At 43.6% G+C, this 17,809-nt stretch overlaps 1 protein-coding gene and 1 long non-coding RNA gene across 4 annotated transcripts in view; one reads left to right on the top strand and one right to left on the bottom strand.

Moving 5' to 3' along the window:
* The window catches only part of LOC143739258 (uncharacterized), a 626,344-nt gene that overhangs the window by 474,035 nt on the left and 134,500 nt on the right, over nt 1-17,809 (bottom strand). The window lies entirely within an intron of this gene.
* The window catches only part of edil3a (EGF-like repeats and discoidin I-like domains 3a), a 269,995-nt gene that overhangs the window by 220,473 nt on the left and 31,713 nt on the right, over nt 1-17,809 (top strand). For both annotated transcript variants that reach the window (XM_077231597.1, XM_077231596.1), the window contains 2 exons: nt 15,771-15,926; nt 16,796-16,940. In XM_077231597.1, coding sequence (XP_077087712.1) covers nt 15,771-15,926; nt 16,796-16,940 — 301 coding nt within the window. The remainder of the gene's footprint in view (nt 1-15,770; nt 15,927-16,795; nt 16,941-17,809) is intronic.

Here is a 17,809-nt window from a genome sequence, read left to right as displayed (position 1 = left end):
TCATATTTAAACAGTCTTTCTGCGGTTTAGAGACATATTCAATATCGCGATTAGAACAAAGCACTTAAGAATAAATGACTTACTACATCAGCTGGATCCGTTGCTCCTCGACATGAAACTACCAGCACGTCTGGTACATTTTCCAGGGTTATTAGATAGTATTATTCCTCACAGTGTAGGGATACGCTGTGTACACAACATGTGTTTTATAATCCAGCTGGTGGGCGTTGGCATGTTTGCATGGCTTGCCATAGATCATTTGCGTTTGAATACCGCGCGCTCTCTGCGGGCGTGGCATATTAACACGTAATCAGGTATAATGAGCTGGAAAGAAAAAGACTGACATCTCTCTCTTTTCATACAGATTACATAAACTGAGAATATTTGTTTTTTTTATATAAATTAATTCATTTAAAAGAAGAGAGTTCAAGCTTCATTATGGAAAAACACTCGTGCCTTTATGACAAGTATTCGCGGAATTACAGTTAATTTTCGGACGCGTTTCAGAATGGACTTCTCTCACAGAGAGAAGGCAAAACTAGCATCATGTTTATTTTTCTTTATTTGACTAAAAGCACAATACTTTGTTTATATTGTGAGTATACACAAAAGAAAATAGAAACTTAACAGGATCGAATGATGTATAACACTAACACGTAAGATCAAAATCAACAGAGTATTTTGAGTCTCTTTTGCACTGTTAAGACAAAAAGCGAGACTATCGCGCCGACGCGATAGCCGACCTCAGAGGGTTAACTCACATTATTACGGTCTTAAAGGTATTGTAGGTAGAAATCCCCAAAAATACTTTTTGTCAAAATTTGTTTAAACTGTCTTTATATATCAATGCATAATTAAAATGTAAGTACTCTGGAAAATAAATTATAAAAATCGAGTGTCTGTAGTCCTCTTAGGACTACAATAAACACAGCTCATTATTCCATTAACTCCCACTCCCTCCCTTCTCGGCTCCTTCCAAAGCCACGCCCCCAAAACAAATGAACGCGCGATCCCGGCCATTCGCTCAGCTGGAAGAGTCGGAGGTGTTTACCAGCTTTACCAGATGTAGTGACATGATGTCAGAATCACAAGTAATAAAATAACTAACTTTATCAGTATGAATATAAACAATTAACATGGCTGTTAGTACTCACTATCAAGCTCGCATATCGATACTGGTAAAGTTTAAAATATTTTACTAGCTCGTAACGGAATCAAACTCAATATAAGGCAAAGCTATAAATAGCTTTATTGATACACGTTTGCCGTTACTATCAGTTACACTGTGATGAAGGTGAATTTGTAAGATTCATAACATAAGATTGTTTACAGATAAACTGAGTAACATACACTCAACACCTTCTCACAACTGCATTGCAGACCCAAGATAATATAACACACACACACACAACATATATTGTATAGCACATACAGATACAACATAAAGACATATGTAAACATATGTAGAGCATATAACAACAAACCAAACGTGAAAAAACGGAGTAGGTAGAGTTCACGGTGAAAATAGGAACACAGTTTAGGCAGAGGGTAAAGCTAGGTATAAAAATAGATCCCCTAAACTTTTAAACCTAAAGTTAGATTCGGCGAAATTAAATAAAACAGCATTCGACTGCAGATAGGCCTATTGCTTATTTATCGTCTCAACCCTGGCTCACTAACAGTAACGTTATACTAGTCGACACCAAAGTTACACTGTCATAGCTAAGCCAGTACCGTTAGTTATGCTACGTAACGTTAGGTAGCTAATATTAGGTAGTTAGGTGTGCTAGTGATACATGCTTCATGAAAAAATAAATGCCATCAAAATGAAAACAGCAAGATTACCTGTCCAGCAGAAATAAAGCCATCATGGAGTCACTTTTCAGCCCCTTGAGATCACTCAGTAGTAGCCGACGCTGGAAAGCCACGCCGACTCTCTTATGATTTCTTTATTTATCCAAAGACTTTTTGTTCATAGCCTTTTCAAATACTGTCTTCCTTTTTTTAACTCGTTTGACTTCGCTGCCTCTATATGCAGGTAACGTTACTGAGAATTGTGACTGTTCTTTCTCTGCCATAATTGTTTGTTATTACTAGCTTCCGTTCCTTTTCAAACGGGTGCGCGCATTTGGGCTCCTCCTGTATCAGCAGGGGTGGTATCCATGGTAGCGAGGGAGAGTGACAGTCGCCCCAGCCAATCATTTCTTTCGTCCCGGTTGGAATAATGAGCTGTGTTTATTACAGTCCTGAGAGAACTACAGACACTCGATTTTTATAATTTATTTTCCAGAGTACTTACATTTTAATTATGCATTGATATATAAAGACAGTTTGAAAAAAATTGGAAAAAAGTATTTTTGGGGATTTCTACCTACAATACCTTTAATGAAATACTTCTGCTAATCAGTTGTGGGCCACTATTACCTATAACTGTGAGTACTGCAGATCGACTGTCGTTCTCACTACTTTGAGGTAAGATTAAGCATGGAGCAAGATTTGTTTTACCAACGTTTATGTTACATCAGTCATTCACACTAGAGCTCGGCTAACATTGCATACATGCACTGTTATTGATACAGTTTCCACGTGTTCACCGCAATAGGCCATATTAGAAAAAATTCTCTGTAAATAAATTAGTACAAGTAAAATAATCGGTTTGTTGATGGACATGCACTTGTTAATGCTGATGGTGATGAATTACAGTTGCAACATCTCAAACTAAGTAACGTATCACTTACGTCCTGCTCGAGTTGTCCTTGCGATGGAGGTTCAAGTTGAATGAATAGTTCTTCCGACTGTAGCAGATTGGGAATTTCCTCTATAACTCCCCCTGGTGGAGAACTGAACATATCTGTCCAGTAGATTTAGCGGTGTCAGGTAACCTGCTGGTTAATCATTACCATGATTGCGCTTCTAATAAAAGTGGAACACACAAATTGCTGTGTGTGCGCGTTACTCTTTGCATCCTGTGTTGTTTTCGGGGCATTTATTCTGTTCTTTGTTCAATTAGGTATGTGAATGAGTGGAACGTGGCATGTGATGTCATAATGTTGGTGTGTAATTTAAAGCCTGTGTTCTGCAGTCGCTACACACAGTTCAAGCGCAGCGAGAGAGTGTGCGGTCGTTTTAGAATCATTGTTAACGCAGTCGGGGGGACGTTCAGGAATGCTTCCAAGTCTGAGCGGTGTATGCGTATCTTTAATTGGCAGGACACACGGACCCGGACTACGCTGCTGTTTTGTCTCCATTCTGAATTTGTTTCATTTTTATTGTTTTTGTTTTGTGGTATTAATTGTTTTAGATCTGTGTTATCTGATTTTCTTTTTTATGTGTATCTTGTGGACGAACTGCTTCCTACAGGGAAAGTTTGCTGATGAACAGTAAATTGTATCAACAATCATTTACGGGGGTTGGTTTATAACTTTTTTAATGAGTGATTCGGAAGTTTGAGATTTAGCTTATCCATGTCAACTTTTCTCACTCGTTGTGACAACTAACCTATACCACTCCCACACCATACTCATGTCAAAGTAGCTGGAGCAAATATAATATTCAATATAATAAACACTTATAATAGTATAATAGTGAATCAGGGTCAAGACAAAAACACATTTTGAAAGAAGGATTGATAAGGTATTGACTCATTGTTTAAATTGTGATAATTTTGAACAAAAGTTACATAATGTACCTTTAAACTGACCACTACTATGTTCATGAAGGGAGATTATGAGATATGATGTGTAAACTGGAATCAGTAGAGTCCGTAGTGGTGTTTGTGTCTGTTTATGTCTGTGCAGGACTCTCATTCTCCCACCCCCACCACAACAACTTAAAACCCTGTCAGTGGCTGGAGAATTGAGATCATGATTGGTAAACGACTCTTGTGTGATTGGGTGTCAGGCTGATAAACAGCCTCTGGGAATTACAGCCACATCCGAATCAATTTCCGCAAAACTGACAAATATTGCCGTGCCAGATGTTTCCAATGGCCCCTGCACACATGGCGCCAGTGTGTATCTCCATTAGATAAAGTGACTCCAGCATCTGTGGCCATAATGACAATGAAGTATCAGCCAGTCATGGCCTTTTAGTCACACATCTTTAATTGGTCACCCCTGTTTTTGTCTTGTGTAAGTCTATGAAAGGATAGATTGAGATTAATTGGTGTATAATTAACATTATGGGTGTGCTGTGTGACCAGAATATTCTAGGAGTAATTTTATATAACATAGTTCTTTTTGTTATTAAATATATTAAATAACCATGTGACAATTATTTTTCGATAATCTTGCAAATTAAATGTTTTACAAATGAAAGATAATTTCTCTCATTTCATTATTTTATCTTTTTTATGTTGTGTTGGGCGAAAAGCAAAATATAAGTTTATTCAGAGCAAATTAATGATAAATCTGGCATCAGAATAAGTTAGAGGTTCTTTTACAAAACCTTTTGCAAAATTAGACAAGTTCCAAGTATTAACATTTTAGTCAAGTTGCCTTTCTGTGTTAGCTTTTGAGCAATATGTTTAAGTTACATTGAATTGTTATTATTAGTTATTTATTTCCTCATTTTTAAATAGTTTTGCTTTATTTTTACTCCTTTTGTTTGCTTCTGTTGTTATCGGTCTTGTTTTACTTATGTATTTTTTTATATGCATTTTATGTATCCAAATACTATTAATAAAATTTGTATAAACATTTGACACATTTCTATCACGGTATGGTATATATCACCATACCTCTCAGTCCTAATTAACATTTAACATCTTAACTAACTAATACCCTAACACCTAATTAACTAATTAACACCTAATTAAAATACTCAACTTGTGAGATATAGAACTACCCTTCAACGGTGAAAATCTCTCCTCGACTAACACAAGTACACGTCTGTGATATGCAAAATACAGTTACAATTATGTCTAATTACTGTACAAGCATGTCAAACTACAAGATTTTTCATAGAACTTCAGAAAGTGATTGTTCTTTCAAAAACTTGACGTATTCTCCCAGCGTGCGCTATATAGCCGCTGTCAGTGGTGTTGTGAGTTTCTGATACATCTTCAGAGAGACTTAAAGGCTAGGAGAACGAATTCAGCTAATGATTTGTGTGGCCCCTCAATATCCCAGCCCATTGCTCACACACACTAGGATGGTGAATTAGCTGTCATCAAGTGTAGCTGACTGTGAAGCAACGCGCACGCACACAAGCTCCCCACTCAGCGATAACAAATCATTTTAAACCCTGTATTATGACTATAACTTTTCCCCCAATTCATGGCTGTCTGTCTTCGAGCTTGAGCTGTCTTCCCATTCCTTCCACATTCTGAGCACTCGGCTTCGCTCCACGCCCCGTCCCTCAGGAGCCTCTCAGACAGCTTTTTACCTCTGGGGAAAACAAAGACTTGACTGACTGCTTTCACTTGCTGTTTGAAAGCAAACTAAATGCCTTAACTCAGTCTCGGGTCTTCATGCGTTTCTCCATTAGTTGGACAGAGGAGTTATGCTGAGAAATAGTGTGGGAGTTATTTTGAAAGGCTCATTACATGCAGATCACTTCTTTGCTCAACGATGGTGGTTTATGTGTACATATGTAGAGTGTGATGGATGGGGTTGTGCCATATGTGCACAAGTGAATGCATTTATACATGTGTATGCATTCAGACAGGAGGAACACAATGAGTTGAGAATCAGTGTGTGCTCATTTCAATATTGCTCTCAGTCTCTCCCCCTGTTATGAAGCCAAGCAAGAAGGACATTAGTGCCCCCCTCTCTCTCTCTCTCTATTACCCCCCCCCCCCCCTCTCTCTCTCTCTCTCTCTCTCTCTCTCTCTCTCTGGTGCATGCTGTAAGTGTGGAGTGTGGAGGTGGGAGCCGATTTGAAATGGCCTTGTTTTGATTTTAGACATCACAAAATATTTAATACATCACTGGTTCTCAACTGGTGGGTCGCGACCCCAAAAATGGCTCGCAGGATAGTTGTGATAGGGTCACAGACAGCAGGAAAAGAAAACAATGCTGAATGCAAAATATTAAATGCAACTAACCATTTAATCATGCATGGATAGGATAGCACAATAAATAGTCTTTAAAAGGAAGGGGGAAAACACTTTCTATATTTTTTGTTGTTGAAGACTCTACAGTAGTTCTCTTACGAGAGTATCTCTCGTACTGCGTAATATCTTACGCTATGGGGAAAACCTCTTTTCCACGAGATATTGAAGCCAAAAATTATCCTTTAATTTTGATTAATGTAAAACGCTGTGCGGCAGCGTGCAGACATAGGCAAGACGGCTCGCGCGCCTATTGGCTGCCCTGCGGCCACAGCAGCAAGCCTATCGAGAGAGGCCCTGCGTGACGTGACGTCCAATGGGGGTACTTCGCGCCCATTTCGTCGCGTCCCGCCAGAATAGGCGTGGCCTTGGCCTATAAATACGCTCGACAGGCTGATACAAACTGATTTTCAACTCTTCAGCGAAGCACTACTGCATCGCTGGATCCGGAGTGAGAAGCCGCGCCGTCTGATTGTAAGCCTTCTGCGGGACGAGCCTTCGAGCCTGAAGTCGCTGGCCTGCACCTCGCCGCCTTCAGCCGCCGTACCTGCTACGCTTTCCGGCGTTCATATCCTTTTCACTGCTGAGTGTGTGTTCGCCGCTGCGACTCACACTCTATCTCTGTTTTCTATCTGTTCTAAAAGAGCAAGCGTCTTTTTAAAGATGCAAAGATCCTGCGGCTCGTGCCGAGCCACACTCAGCGACGGGGACCGTCATGTCATCTGCGCTTCCTGCCTGGGTGAGGATAATGCGGCTCTCGCTCTCGTCGAAGGCGGATGCCCTCATTGCGAGCTAATGCCTATGGTGACTCTGAGGACTCGCCTGGCATCCTTCTCAGAGCCTGCACTTCAACCCGCTGTGACGCCGCGCCGTAAAAAGCGCCGCGCTCAGCGCGTTCCCGAGCCCTCTCCTGCCCGCCTAAGCTCGCCGGTTCGCCCGCTAGCTTCGCCGGCATCGCTCGAGTCACTCACCGATGGACAGCGGCCGCCGTCTGCCACCGCTTCCGCCATTGAGATCGACGAAACAGCCGAGGCTTGTTCTATCCTGGCGTCGGACAGCGAAGATTGGGCGAGCTCTGTGGACCTCCCCTCCGCTGTTCGCGAGCCTTCCGGGAAAAGAGCGGGCATTGAGTCTGAGTTGATGCGTCTGCTCTCTCAAGCCGTCGACAACCTCGGCCTCGACTGGGAGGCGCCCGCGCAACCCCCGCGCAACCGACTGGATGGATGTTTCCTCAAGAAGGACCACGCCCCATCACAGTCCAGACCCGCGCCTTTTCTTCCTGAGCTTCACGAAGAAGTCGCGAGGTCTTGGAACGCCCCCTTCTCGGCCAGAATGCGTACATCTGTCTCTGCTGCATTCTCCACTGTAGACGGTGCGAAAGACAGAGGGTACCTTTCTCTTCCTCCTGTGGAAGCAGCGGTAGCATCACATCTCTGCCCGCCCTCTGCTGGACGGCGAGCACAGACGGTGTTGCCATCTAAAGCCTGCCGAGTGACGTCAGCCATGCACGGTCGCGCTTACACCGCCGCCGGGCAAGCTGTGTCGGCGCTACACACAATGGCCATCCTGCAGATCTTCCAGGCCGACCTTCTCCGAAAAATGGACGAGGAAGGCGTGGGATCGATCAGCGTTGCGGATTTAAGGAGCGCTACAGACCTGGCTCTTCGCGCCGCTAAATCTGCTGCACAGGCCGTTGGGCGGAACATGGCCTCTCTCACCGTGGCTGAGAGACACCTATGGCTAACGCTGTCTGAAATGACGGATTCGGAGCGCTCTGTGTTTCTCGACGCGCCCATTTCGCCAGTGGGCCTCTTCGGATCTGCCGTCAAAGATTTCGCGGACAGATTCCAGGAGGTTCAGAAGACATCGCAGGCTATGAAGCACTTCCTCCCGAAGCGCTCTAGCTCCGCAGCAGGTCGCTCGAAACAGCCGTCTGCCCGCAGCTCACAGCCACAGCCTGCACCACCGGCCGCCGCTTCTCAGCGCCGCCAGGCCCGAGAACAGAGACCGCGCTCTCGCTCTGCTGGACGCCGCCCCCCTCAGCGCGGGCCCCGGCCGAGGATTGAGATCAAGCCCGAGGTCTCAAAGCCTTCCTAGCCATCCTAGGAAAGCGACGGTGTTCAAATCTCGCTGCGGCCGGATTTTCACCGAAACATTTCGCTCGTCCAGTTCCATGCGATGTGACTGTTCCAGTGTATTTAGCAGTCAACAAGTCGGTTCATTTGCCCGCTTGCCTGCACACAACAGCCGTTTTTACGGCTACCCAGATAAATCCAATAAAGAGTGTATTTTCTGGTGTCCCGGCCATAGCCGATGGTGTTATGAGTGTTGTAAGAATGCCCACGTCACAGTGCCCATTCCCACACACAGACACAGCCCGCCACAGTTCAGGGCTAGCACAAATAAAATCGACTCATGTCGATTGTGCAAACGTAGTGAATGTGCCCACGACACAGTGCCCACAAACACTACACAGTGCGTGTCCCACGGTTTCTGTAAAAACGAAACCAACACATATTCAGTCAGCGCAAGCCGACGGTGTTTTCAGTGCAGTAAATGTGCCCGCTGTCCCGCGCCCACATTCACTCACAGACACGCTGAACCCTACGGGGCTTGTCCCGCTCGTTCTCTCTCCACAATGTGTCATAGAGAAAGCGAGTGCGAACAGCCTGCCCGCCGTGATCGGCGCGCCCCCCGCCTCGCGCACTCTAAACGCAGTGTTCATGTCTCAGCACACCGAAGCTCTGCAGCCGCCGCTGTGCCGCGGCCAGAGCCCGGATATCATTCTGCCTCTAGCTATCCACGCGAATGCATGGGCAATGCTTCCCGGGGTATCAGAATGGGTGTTGAACACTATAAAGAGAGGCTATTCGCTACAGTTCGCTCGACGTCCCCGCCGTTGCACGGCGCGTGTCGAAACCACGGTGGACAACGAAGTATCTCATCTACTTCGAACCGAAATAGCGAAACTACTGAGCAAAGGGGCCATAGAACCTTTATCTCAGGCTCAGAGCGAAGGGGGTGTATACAGCAGATATTTTCTGGTACCGAAAAAAGACGGGGGTCTCAGACCCATTCTAGATCTGCGACAATTGAACAAAGCGCTTCTGAAACGCAAGTTCAAAATGCTGACAACCAGCAAAATCCTCGCGCACGTGCGCCAGGGAGACTGGTTCATGTCAATAGATCTGAAAGACGCCTATTTCCAAATACAGATTGCGTCACGTCACAGGCGATTCTTGAGATTCGCCTTCGAGGGCCAGGCATATCAATACACAGTCCTACCGTTCGGCCTGTCTCCAGCACCCCGTATATTCACGAAGTGCATGGACGCGGCTCTCGCACCCCTGAGACTTCAGGGCATGCGAGTTTTGAACTACTTGGACGACTGGTTGATTCTAGCTCGATCACGATCAGAGCTCATAGAACACAAGACCGCATTACTCGAGCATCTCGAGAATTTGGGTCTCACAGTCAATTGGGCGAAGAGTTCGCTGTCTCCCAGCCAGGAAATCTCCTTCCTGGGAACAGTGATGGACTCCCTGTCTATGACAGCACGTCTGTCGCCGGAGCGAGGACTGAACATTCAGCGCGCCGTGAAATCCTTCCGCCGCGGCTCTATAGTCCAGCTCAAACGGTTTCAGAAAATGCTGGGCCTTATGGCCTCAGCATCTTCAGTACTTCAGCTGGGCCTGCTTCGCATGCGCCCACTGCAGTTATGGCTGAAAGCACGAGTTCCGCCCGGGGCTTGGGCCGCTGGTCTGTTTCGCCTCAGGGTCGACAGGAAATGCGTCTCGGCTCTGAAACCTTGGAAAAAAGCCGACTGGTACCAGTCAGGCGTGAGTCTGGGGACTCCCTCGAGTGTGATGGTGGTGTCCACGGACGCCTCCACCTCGGGGTGGGGAGCACTGCTCGAGGGCAGACCGTTCTTTGGCCAGTGGTCAGAACGGGAGAAGCTCCTACACATAAACTGTCTAGAAATGCTGGCAGTAGACAACGCGCTAAGGCGTTTTTGTCCCCAGATAAAAGGCCGCCACGTCTTAGTCCGGTCGGACAACATGTCAGTGGTGGCATACATAAATCACCAGGGCGGCACCAGGTCCCGAAGCCTTTACAGGCTGACGAAACGCCTCCTGGGCTGGGCTCAGCACAACCTGCTTTCACTGAAAGCAGCGCATGTGCCTGGTCACCTGAATCTGGGACCAGACAGACTGTCCAGAAACAATGTCCCAGCAGGGGAATGGTCGCTGCACCCGCAGACGATCCAACTGCTGTGGGAGACATTCGGCAGAGCGCAGGTGGACCTGTTCGCGTCCCAGGAAAACGCTCACTGTCCGGACTTTTTCTCCAAGAGCAGGGACGCGCTGGCCCACGTATGGCCCCGACGCCCCCTCTATGCTTTTCCCCCCGTTTCGCTCCTGCCCCAAGTGCTGGAACGAATCAGGGAAAATGGATGCCCAGTGCTGCTCGTGGCTCCGCTATGGACGAACCAAACCTGGTTCCCAGTCCTGATGCAGCTGGCCAGCACTGCCCCGTGGCCGATACCGGTGAGGAGAGACCTCCTCTCTCAGGCAAAGGGCTCGATTTGGCATCCTCGCCCGGAGTTATGGTCCCTACATGTGTGGGCCATCAACGGGTACCCGCTAACCTCCCGGAGGGAGTGTTAAACACGATCACGCAGGCTAGGGCCCCGTCTACTAGACGGCTCTACTCCTCGAAATGGTCAGTGTTCTCTACCTGGTGTCAAGCTCAGGGCTTTACACCCGTAGACTGCGGGGTTACGGAAGTGCTCTCCTTCCTTCAGGAGCTGCTGGATAAGGGTAGAACCCCGTCCACGCTCAAAGTATACGTGGCGGCCATAGCGGCGTTTGCAAAACCGACGTCTGGCCAGTCACTGGGGAAGAACGACCTTGTCGTGCGATTCCTCAGGGGAGCGCGGAGGCTGAATCCTTCCAGACCTCCCTCAGTCCCTATGTGGGACCTTTCTACGGTTCTGGAAGCCCTGAAAGGTGCCCCATTCGAGCCAATCCATTTGTCAGACATGAAGCACCTGTCTTTCAAAACGGTATTTCTTGTGGCTCTTGCTTCAATGAAGCGCGTGGGGGACTTGCAAGCGCTTTCAGTAAGCGCGTCCTGTATTGAGTTTGGGCCTAATGACTCAAAAGTCATACTCAAACCAAGGCACGGGTACGTGCCAAAATCCCTCAACACACCGTTCAGGGCCCAGGTTATTTCCCTGTGCGCCCTCCCGGTGAACAATGAGGAAGCGGATGCTAATCTCCTTTGCCCCGTCAGGGTGCTGAGAGCTTATGTGTCCCGCTCGTCTGTCTTCAGGCAGACCGAGCAGCTCTTTGTTTTGTTTGGCGGACGCTCCAAGGGACTGGCCGCATCAAAACAGAGCCTATCCAGATGGATAGTCGATGCCATAGCGCTGGCTTACACCTCTAAGGGCCTGCAGTGTCCTTTGGGTGTCAGAGCGCACTCCACGAGAGGCGTGGCCTCTTCGTGGGCGTGGTCTAGTGGGATTTCCTTGCATGATATCTGTATGGCGGCAGGCTGGGCCTCGCCGTCTACATTTATAAGGTTCTATAACCTAGAAGTTCCCGCCTTACAGGCCAAGCTGCTGTCGGTCTAGAATTCAGTACTATCTGTCCCGCTGCGCCGGCGCAAAATGCTGAGTTTTGATTGAGTATCACTCACTGATCGATGGAACACCTCCATGGGTGTTGAATGGCCCGTATTTTTGCCCAGTTCAGGCTGAACGCGTTCACCCTGTCTGCGGGATATATTGTTGACATAACTAGCTCCTATGGGATGCTATTACGTGGGGAATGATGCTGGTAGCCTCTCTTCTCCGACTCTCTGTGAGTCTACGGTGATTATGCACTATATGAGCCCCGGGCTACTGCCCTTGGGACTTTGGTGTCGGATCCCAGTACGCACGGCGTCTTACATTGTGTTCCCCATAGCGTAAGATATTACGCAGTACGAGAGATACTCTCGTAAGAGAACGTACTCGGTTACTAACGTAACCTCGGTTCTCTCTAGAGAGGGAACGAGTACTGCGTATCTTGCCGTGCATACAACAGCGCTGGTTCGCTTCAACGTTGAAAACCAGTTTGTATCAGCCTGTCGAGCGTATTTATAGGCCAAGGCCACGCCTATTCTGGCGGGACGCGACGAAATGGGCGCGAAGTACCCCCATTGGACGTCACGTCACGCAGGGCCTCTCTCGATAGGCTTGCTGCTGTGGCCGCAGGGCAGCCAATAGGCGCGCGAGCCGTCTTGCCTATGTCTGCACGCTGCCGCACAGCGTTTTACATTAATCAAAATTAAAGGATAATTTTTGGCTTCAATATCTCGTGGAAAAGAGGTTTTCCCCATAGCGTAAGATATTACGCAGTACTCGTTCCCTCTCTAGAGAGAACCGAGGTTACGTTAGTAACCGAGTACGATTCACCTGTCACTGTGTATTACACCAATAGTATTAGTATTTAGTACATTCTTTTTTTATGTGTTAGACTGGTAAGTCACTGTTGTTTCTTATGCATTTTCCTAATTGTCATGTAAATAAACAAGTAATTAGCTTAGGGTAATATACTTACAAATTAGTGTTTTGGGGTCATTTTGTTGAATTGTCAATGATAAACACTATTTGTGAAAAGTATACGATAAACAGTATTTTTTCCATGTGTTATGGTAAATCATACTTCTGCTGCTGCTTATGCAATTATGAAATAGTAATGTCAATAAATAAATATGTTATTGTTAAATAACTAAATTAATGAATTGATATATGATATTATATAATATAATATTAACTATGCTTGTTGTTGGGTAATATTAATAAATGTTAGTGTTTTAGGGACATTTTATTGTGGATTGTGTAGGGTGTTGGGTTACCACCTCATGTCTGATAGGTCCTGAAGTAAAGCAGCTTAGAGTCAGTGTTTTACATAATCTTATCTTAGATTCCCCCCGTTGTTCTTCCACTAAGCACCAGACCAGAGCTGTGTTGCACTGAGTCGTGACCTACACAACAGTTTGGTTTGGCATGATGTCAGTCCCCGTGGGCACGTCCTCCCTCTATCCCACAGCAGGTTCAGTTGTATGCCTCAGATTAACTCTAACATTGAGGATATGCCGTGCTGTGGAAGAGCAAACTCACAATGGGAGCATGAAGTGAAGATGGGGTGAAGTTATGCTTCAATTAAGTTATGGTTAAACTTGTTTATCTAGAGCCATTTAACTGACACATAGAGTCGACATAAATGTATTTACACAACACTCACATTGAATGGAAAAACATGCATTGTGTGTTTGGATGTTGATTATTGATTTGTGTGCACAGTGGACTGAACGAATGATGTAGGTGGACTGAAATGAAGGAGCGGCAGTGGAAAGACGCAGTAGGAGCCTTTGCCAGTCCAGCTGCTCTCCTGTGATGTGAATTAAAGGTTTTAGAGCAGAATCCCTCTCAATAGCTATGTTTCCATCCAAAGTAGCACATTTAACTTATGTGCAAAATTGGAAATATTGCATAAAACATTTGTGAATAAAAGCAGTGTTTCCATCTCATGTGTTCGAGAGATCAAAATAGTCACTTCCTTGGATAAATTATTGCAAAATATATGTAATAAAAATGGAAGTTGCTGCAATCAGGGAAGCCACTGTGGCTCTTTTTTTGTAAATCAGAGTGCGCAGGTGAAACATAATAAACAATCTCATGTTATCTAACGTTCTGAGGTGGATGCCTGGTGTTTTATACCAAACCATTTTGATGATTTTAACGCAGGCATTTCTGATTGGACCAAACCAACAATTGAGATGCTGTGCAATGAAATTGGTCCGTTGCAGTCCAGTAATCCAATTACCCCCTATATTGAGGCAAAGAGCTGTGAGTTTTTTTGTTGCATATCGAGCAATTTATTCAGTAAATGTGTTCTGTCAGGTTTAAGTTCTGTTTTCTTGTACTTTTATATTGTAGTATTTTGTTTTCCTGCCTGGGTTCTGTTCCTGTTTCCTTTGTTCCCCACTTTCCTGCTCTTCATTTCTTTCCATGGTTACTGATTTAGTTACACACCTGTTTCTAGTTTACTTAGTTAACCTGTGTATATGTAGCCCTCAGTTTTAGAATATCTTGTTGTTATCATAGGCATGCCAATCCTATTCATGTTTCAGTCTGACTGCTCTGGTCAGATTTTGTGTGGTTTATGTGACTTTCTCACGCCATGTAAAACGTAAAGATATCAGACATTTTTATAGGAAACATGCTGAAAGTCGCTGCTGAAACAACGTTGTGTTGTTGCACAAAATAGGTGGATGGCATAGCTAATATTTATTTTCTGGTGAAAATGTAACTTTTACCTTCTCAACAGTGCAACATGTTTATATTTTCTTTCTTACTTTTTTCACGTTTTTCTTAACATATGATTTATCTGATGACAAAAATAATGCATCAGTGTCTTGTAAGGGACATTTTTTTATACTTGCTGAAGGACAGCAATGCAAACAAGATAAAGATGAAAGTATTCAAGAGATGGAAAAATTGCCTAAAAATGACACCATTGCCTGTCTTTATCAGATACATCTAGGTAACCTGGAAATGTCTTGTCAGTGTATATAATTTAAAACTTACATTTCTTATAGTTAAATTAGTAGCATTACAAATTAGTAGGTAAGTGAGTAGCATAGCTACTTTTAGTTTTTTTCCTTCAGAACATTGGTTACCGAAAGCTGTAGTTCCCTTTCGAACGGTCACTTCGTATTGCGTAGCTATACGCAGTGGGGAAACTCCTTTTCCTCGATTTACTGAAGCCTTTATGTAAAGCGCATTTGCAGCTGCACAGCTATAACATTAGCGTCTGGCTCGCTCATAGGCTGCGCTGCGGCAACTGCACATCCAATGGCGCGGGCAATGAGAACACTCTGCGTCATACACGTCAGAGCCCGCCAAGGGGGCGTGACCTCAGTCTATAATAGTCCCCGAATTTGCCATTATAGCAGATTTTACTCCTTCAAGGGTTAGTTCACCCAAAAATGAAAATGATGTCATTAAAGACTTAAGACCTCCGTTCATCTTCAGAACAGAGTTTAAGATATTTTAGATTTGGTCCGAGAACTTTCTGTCCCTCCATTGAAAATGTATGAACGGTATACTGTCCCTGTCCAGAAAGGAAATAAAGACATCATCAAAGTAGTCCATGTGACATCAGTGGGTTAGTTAGAATGTTTTGAAGCATCGGAAATACATTTTGGTCCAAAAATAACAAAAACTACGACTTAATTCAGCGTTGTATTGTCTTCCGGTTCTGTTGGGGATACTACAGCAGATGCTGAATCCGTAGTTTTGTCAAACAAGAGGGTTTTTGAGGCTGTCCGAATCTTTGAGACCATCAGAGTTTACTTTGTGAGAACTAAAATTACTAAAACCAAACCTATAACTGAAATAAAAATAAATTAAAGCTATATAGAAATACATAAAAAATAATAGTAATGACAAAAGCACATAACAAAACTATACTTAAACTAAAAAAATAACGAAAACTGAAAATATGAAAAGCTAATTCAAAAATGTAATAAATACTATAATAGAATAACTATTAAGGTAAATAAACAATACTAAAATAAAGCCGTAAAGAAGACTGTTTCTGTCTCTCTCTTTATCTCTGTATCTGTTCTTCTCTCTCTCTCTTGTTTCTTTCTCACCTTCACTCAGATTAACCTACAGAGGAGGATGCGGGTCACAGGTGTGATAACCCAAGGAGCCAAGCGCATCGGGAGCCCAGAATATGTTAAGTCGTACAAAGTGGCCTACAGCGATGACGGAAAGACCTGGAGGACGTACAAAGTCAAGGGCACGGAGGAAGATATAGTGAGACATTTTTTTTTTAATTAGCGAAAAAGAGCCACATCAGTCACTCAGTATGTGCTTTTGCTTCTCTCTATGCCATATGCATTTTCAGTCTAGATTTTTAGGGGATAAATGAGAGTTGTCAGGGCCTCAGAGGACATATGGTGTCCATCCTGACAGATGCCGTCATTTTATTATTAGACCGTGTCCAGATCTCCTCTAATAACTTTGAGTAGTTGCCATTTTGATCATTTCAGACACTGTTTTGTTATTAGGGGATTTTAGCCATTATGTCATATTGTATTATATTATGTATTCTTGCTCTAAACAACAGTGATAATTCCATCAAAATATGTACATACCAAATTGTTATCAGTATTCTCTTTTACATATACAGTATTTTGCATACATATAGGGTAGCCACACTTCATTTTCATTTCCAAAAATGAAAATTGTCATAATTTACTCACTCTTATTTCATTTCAAACCTGTATAACTTTATTTTTTTCTGTGGAACATAAAAGAAGATATTCTGAAGATTGTTGGTAATTAAATATTTTAATTTACTTCCATTATATAGACAGCATTTGCAATGGAAGTCGATGTAAATTATATATGTTCCACAGAAGAAAGAAAGCCATACAGGTTTGGAACGACATAAGGGTGAGTAAACGATGACACAATTTTTTTCAATTTGGGTGAATTAACCCATTATTTTTTTATTTATTTATTTATTTATTTTTTTTTATTCATTTGTCCAGAACCTAAAGTTTTTTTAAACACTCATACTTTTGCTATCTTGCAAGCACTGATTTCCTTTGAGAAATGCAATCCTAGTCCAGTTTAATCTAGTTTCGACCCTTTTACCTCAAACATTTTTCTCCCTCCAGATCTTCCGTGGAAATATTGATAACAATACTCCATTTGCCAACTCCTTTACGCCTCCTATCGAGGCTCAGTATGTGCGGATCTATCCGCAGGTGTGCAGGAGACACTGCACTCTTCGCATGGAGCTCCTGGGTTGTGAGCTCACGGGTGAGTCACCTCAGTAGACAGCATACATCATTCTGAGAGCACATCCAAAGGGGACTTTAAAATGGTGTTATACTTCTGAAACATTGTCCAGACTGTCAATAAAATGTAACACAACAGGGTTGAAGTCAGTTCTGTTTTCTCTTACCCAGTTCAGGGGACTTATTTTATAGGGATCTGAATGATAGGAGGGCTCAACAATAAGAATTTTTTTTTTCTGTTGGTCCACTTGTGCCAGTAGTTTCTGATTAATATTTGCACTGCCAATGTCCCCACCACAAAAATGAACAATTATTTTAGTACTTCAGTATTTATAAGAACATGTTTTAACCAAAAATGACAAATAATTTATAATTTTTTTAATAGGTTTAAAATGTAAATAATAGCTAGAAATCATGCAGCTATATATTCATAAACACACTTTTTATTGAAAATGATTGCATATAGTTGTTTTCACAAGACATTTGATTTCAACAAAACCTCATATGTGTATTTATTCAGATCGGTAACTACTTGATGACATATTTAAAATTTCAGCATTGCTCAAAACATGAAAACAAACCAAAGGCATAAAAACACATATTCATGATCAATATGAACATAAGATGCAAGAACACAGTGCTGGCCCAAAAATAAAAAAGTTGCATTAACTATCCTGAATCTCTTTCACACTGGCCTTAAGCCATCCTTATTGTTGAGCCCATAAAAGTTCATAATATAATTCATATTATTTTCAAGCTCAGTATCTGGGCAATATATCCTCTAATTTAAATATTTTTTATTTATTTTTAAATTTTTAATTTTTTTATTGTTTTTACTATATAACACCATTAAAAACAACAATTGTTGACCACTGTGCTGTGAAATATGTC

Source organism: Siphateles boraxobius, unplaced genomic scaffold (assembly GCF_051911475.1).
Source record: "Siphateles boraxobius isolate OS27281-9 unplaced genomic scaffold, OSU_SipBor_1 16, whole genome shotgun sequence".
In the NCBI taxonomy this organism is placed as follows: Eukaryota; Metazoa; Chordata; class Actinopteri; order Cypriniformes; family Leuciscidae; genus Siphateles; species Siphateles boraxobius.
The sequence above is the reverse complement of the archived record's forward strand: the minus strand, read 5'-3'. Positions and strand labels throughout refer to the sequence as shown.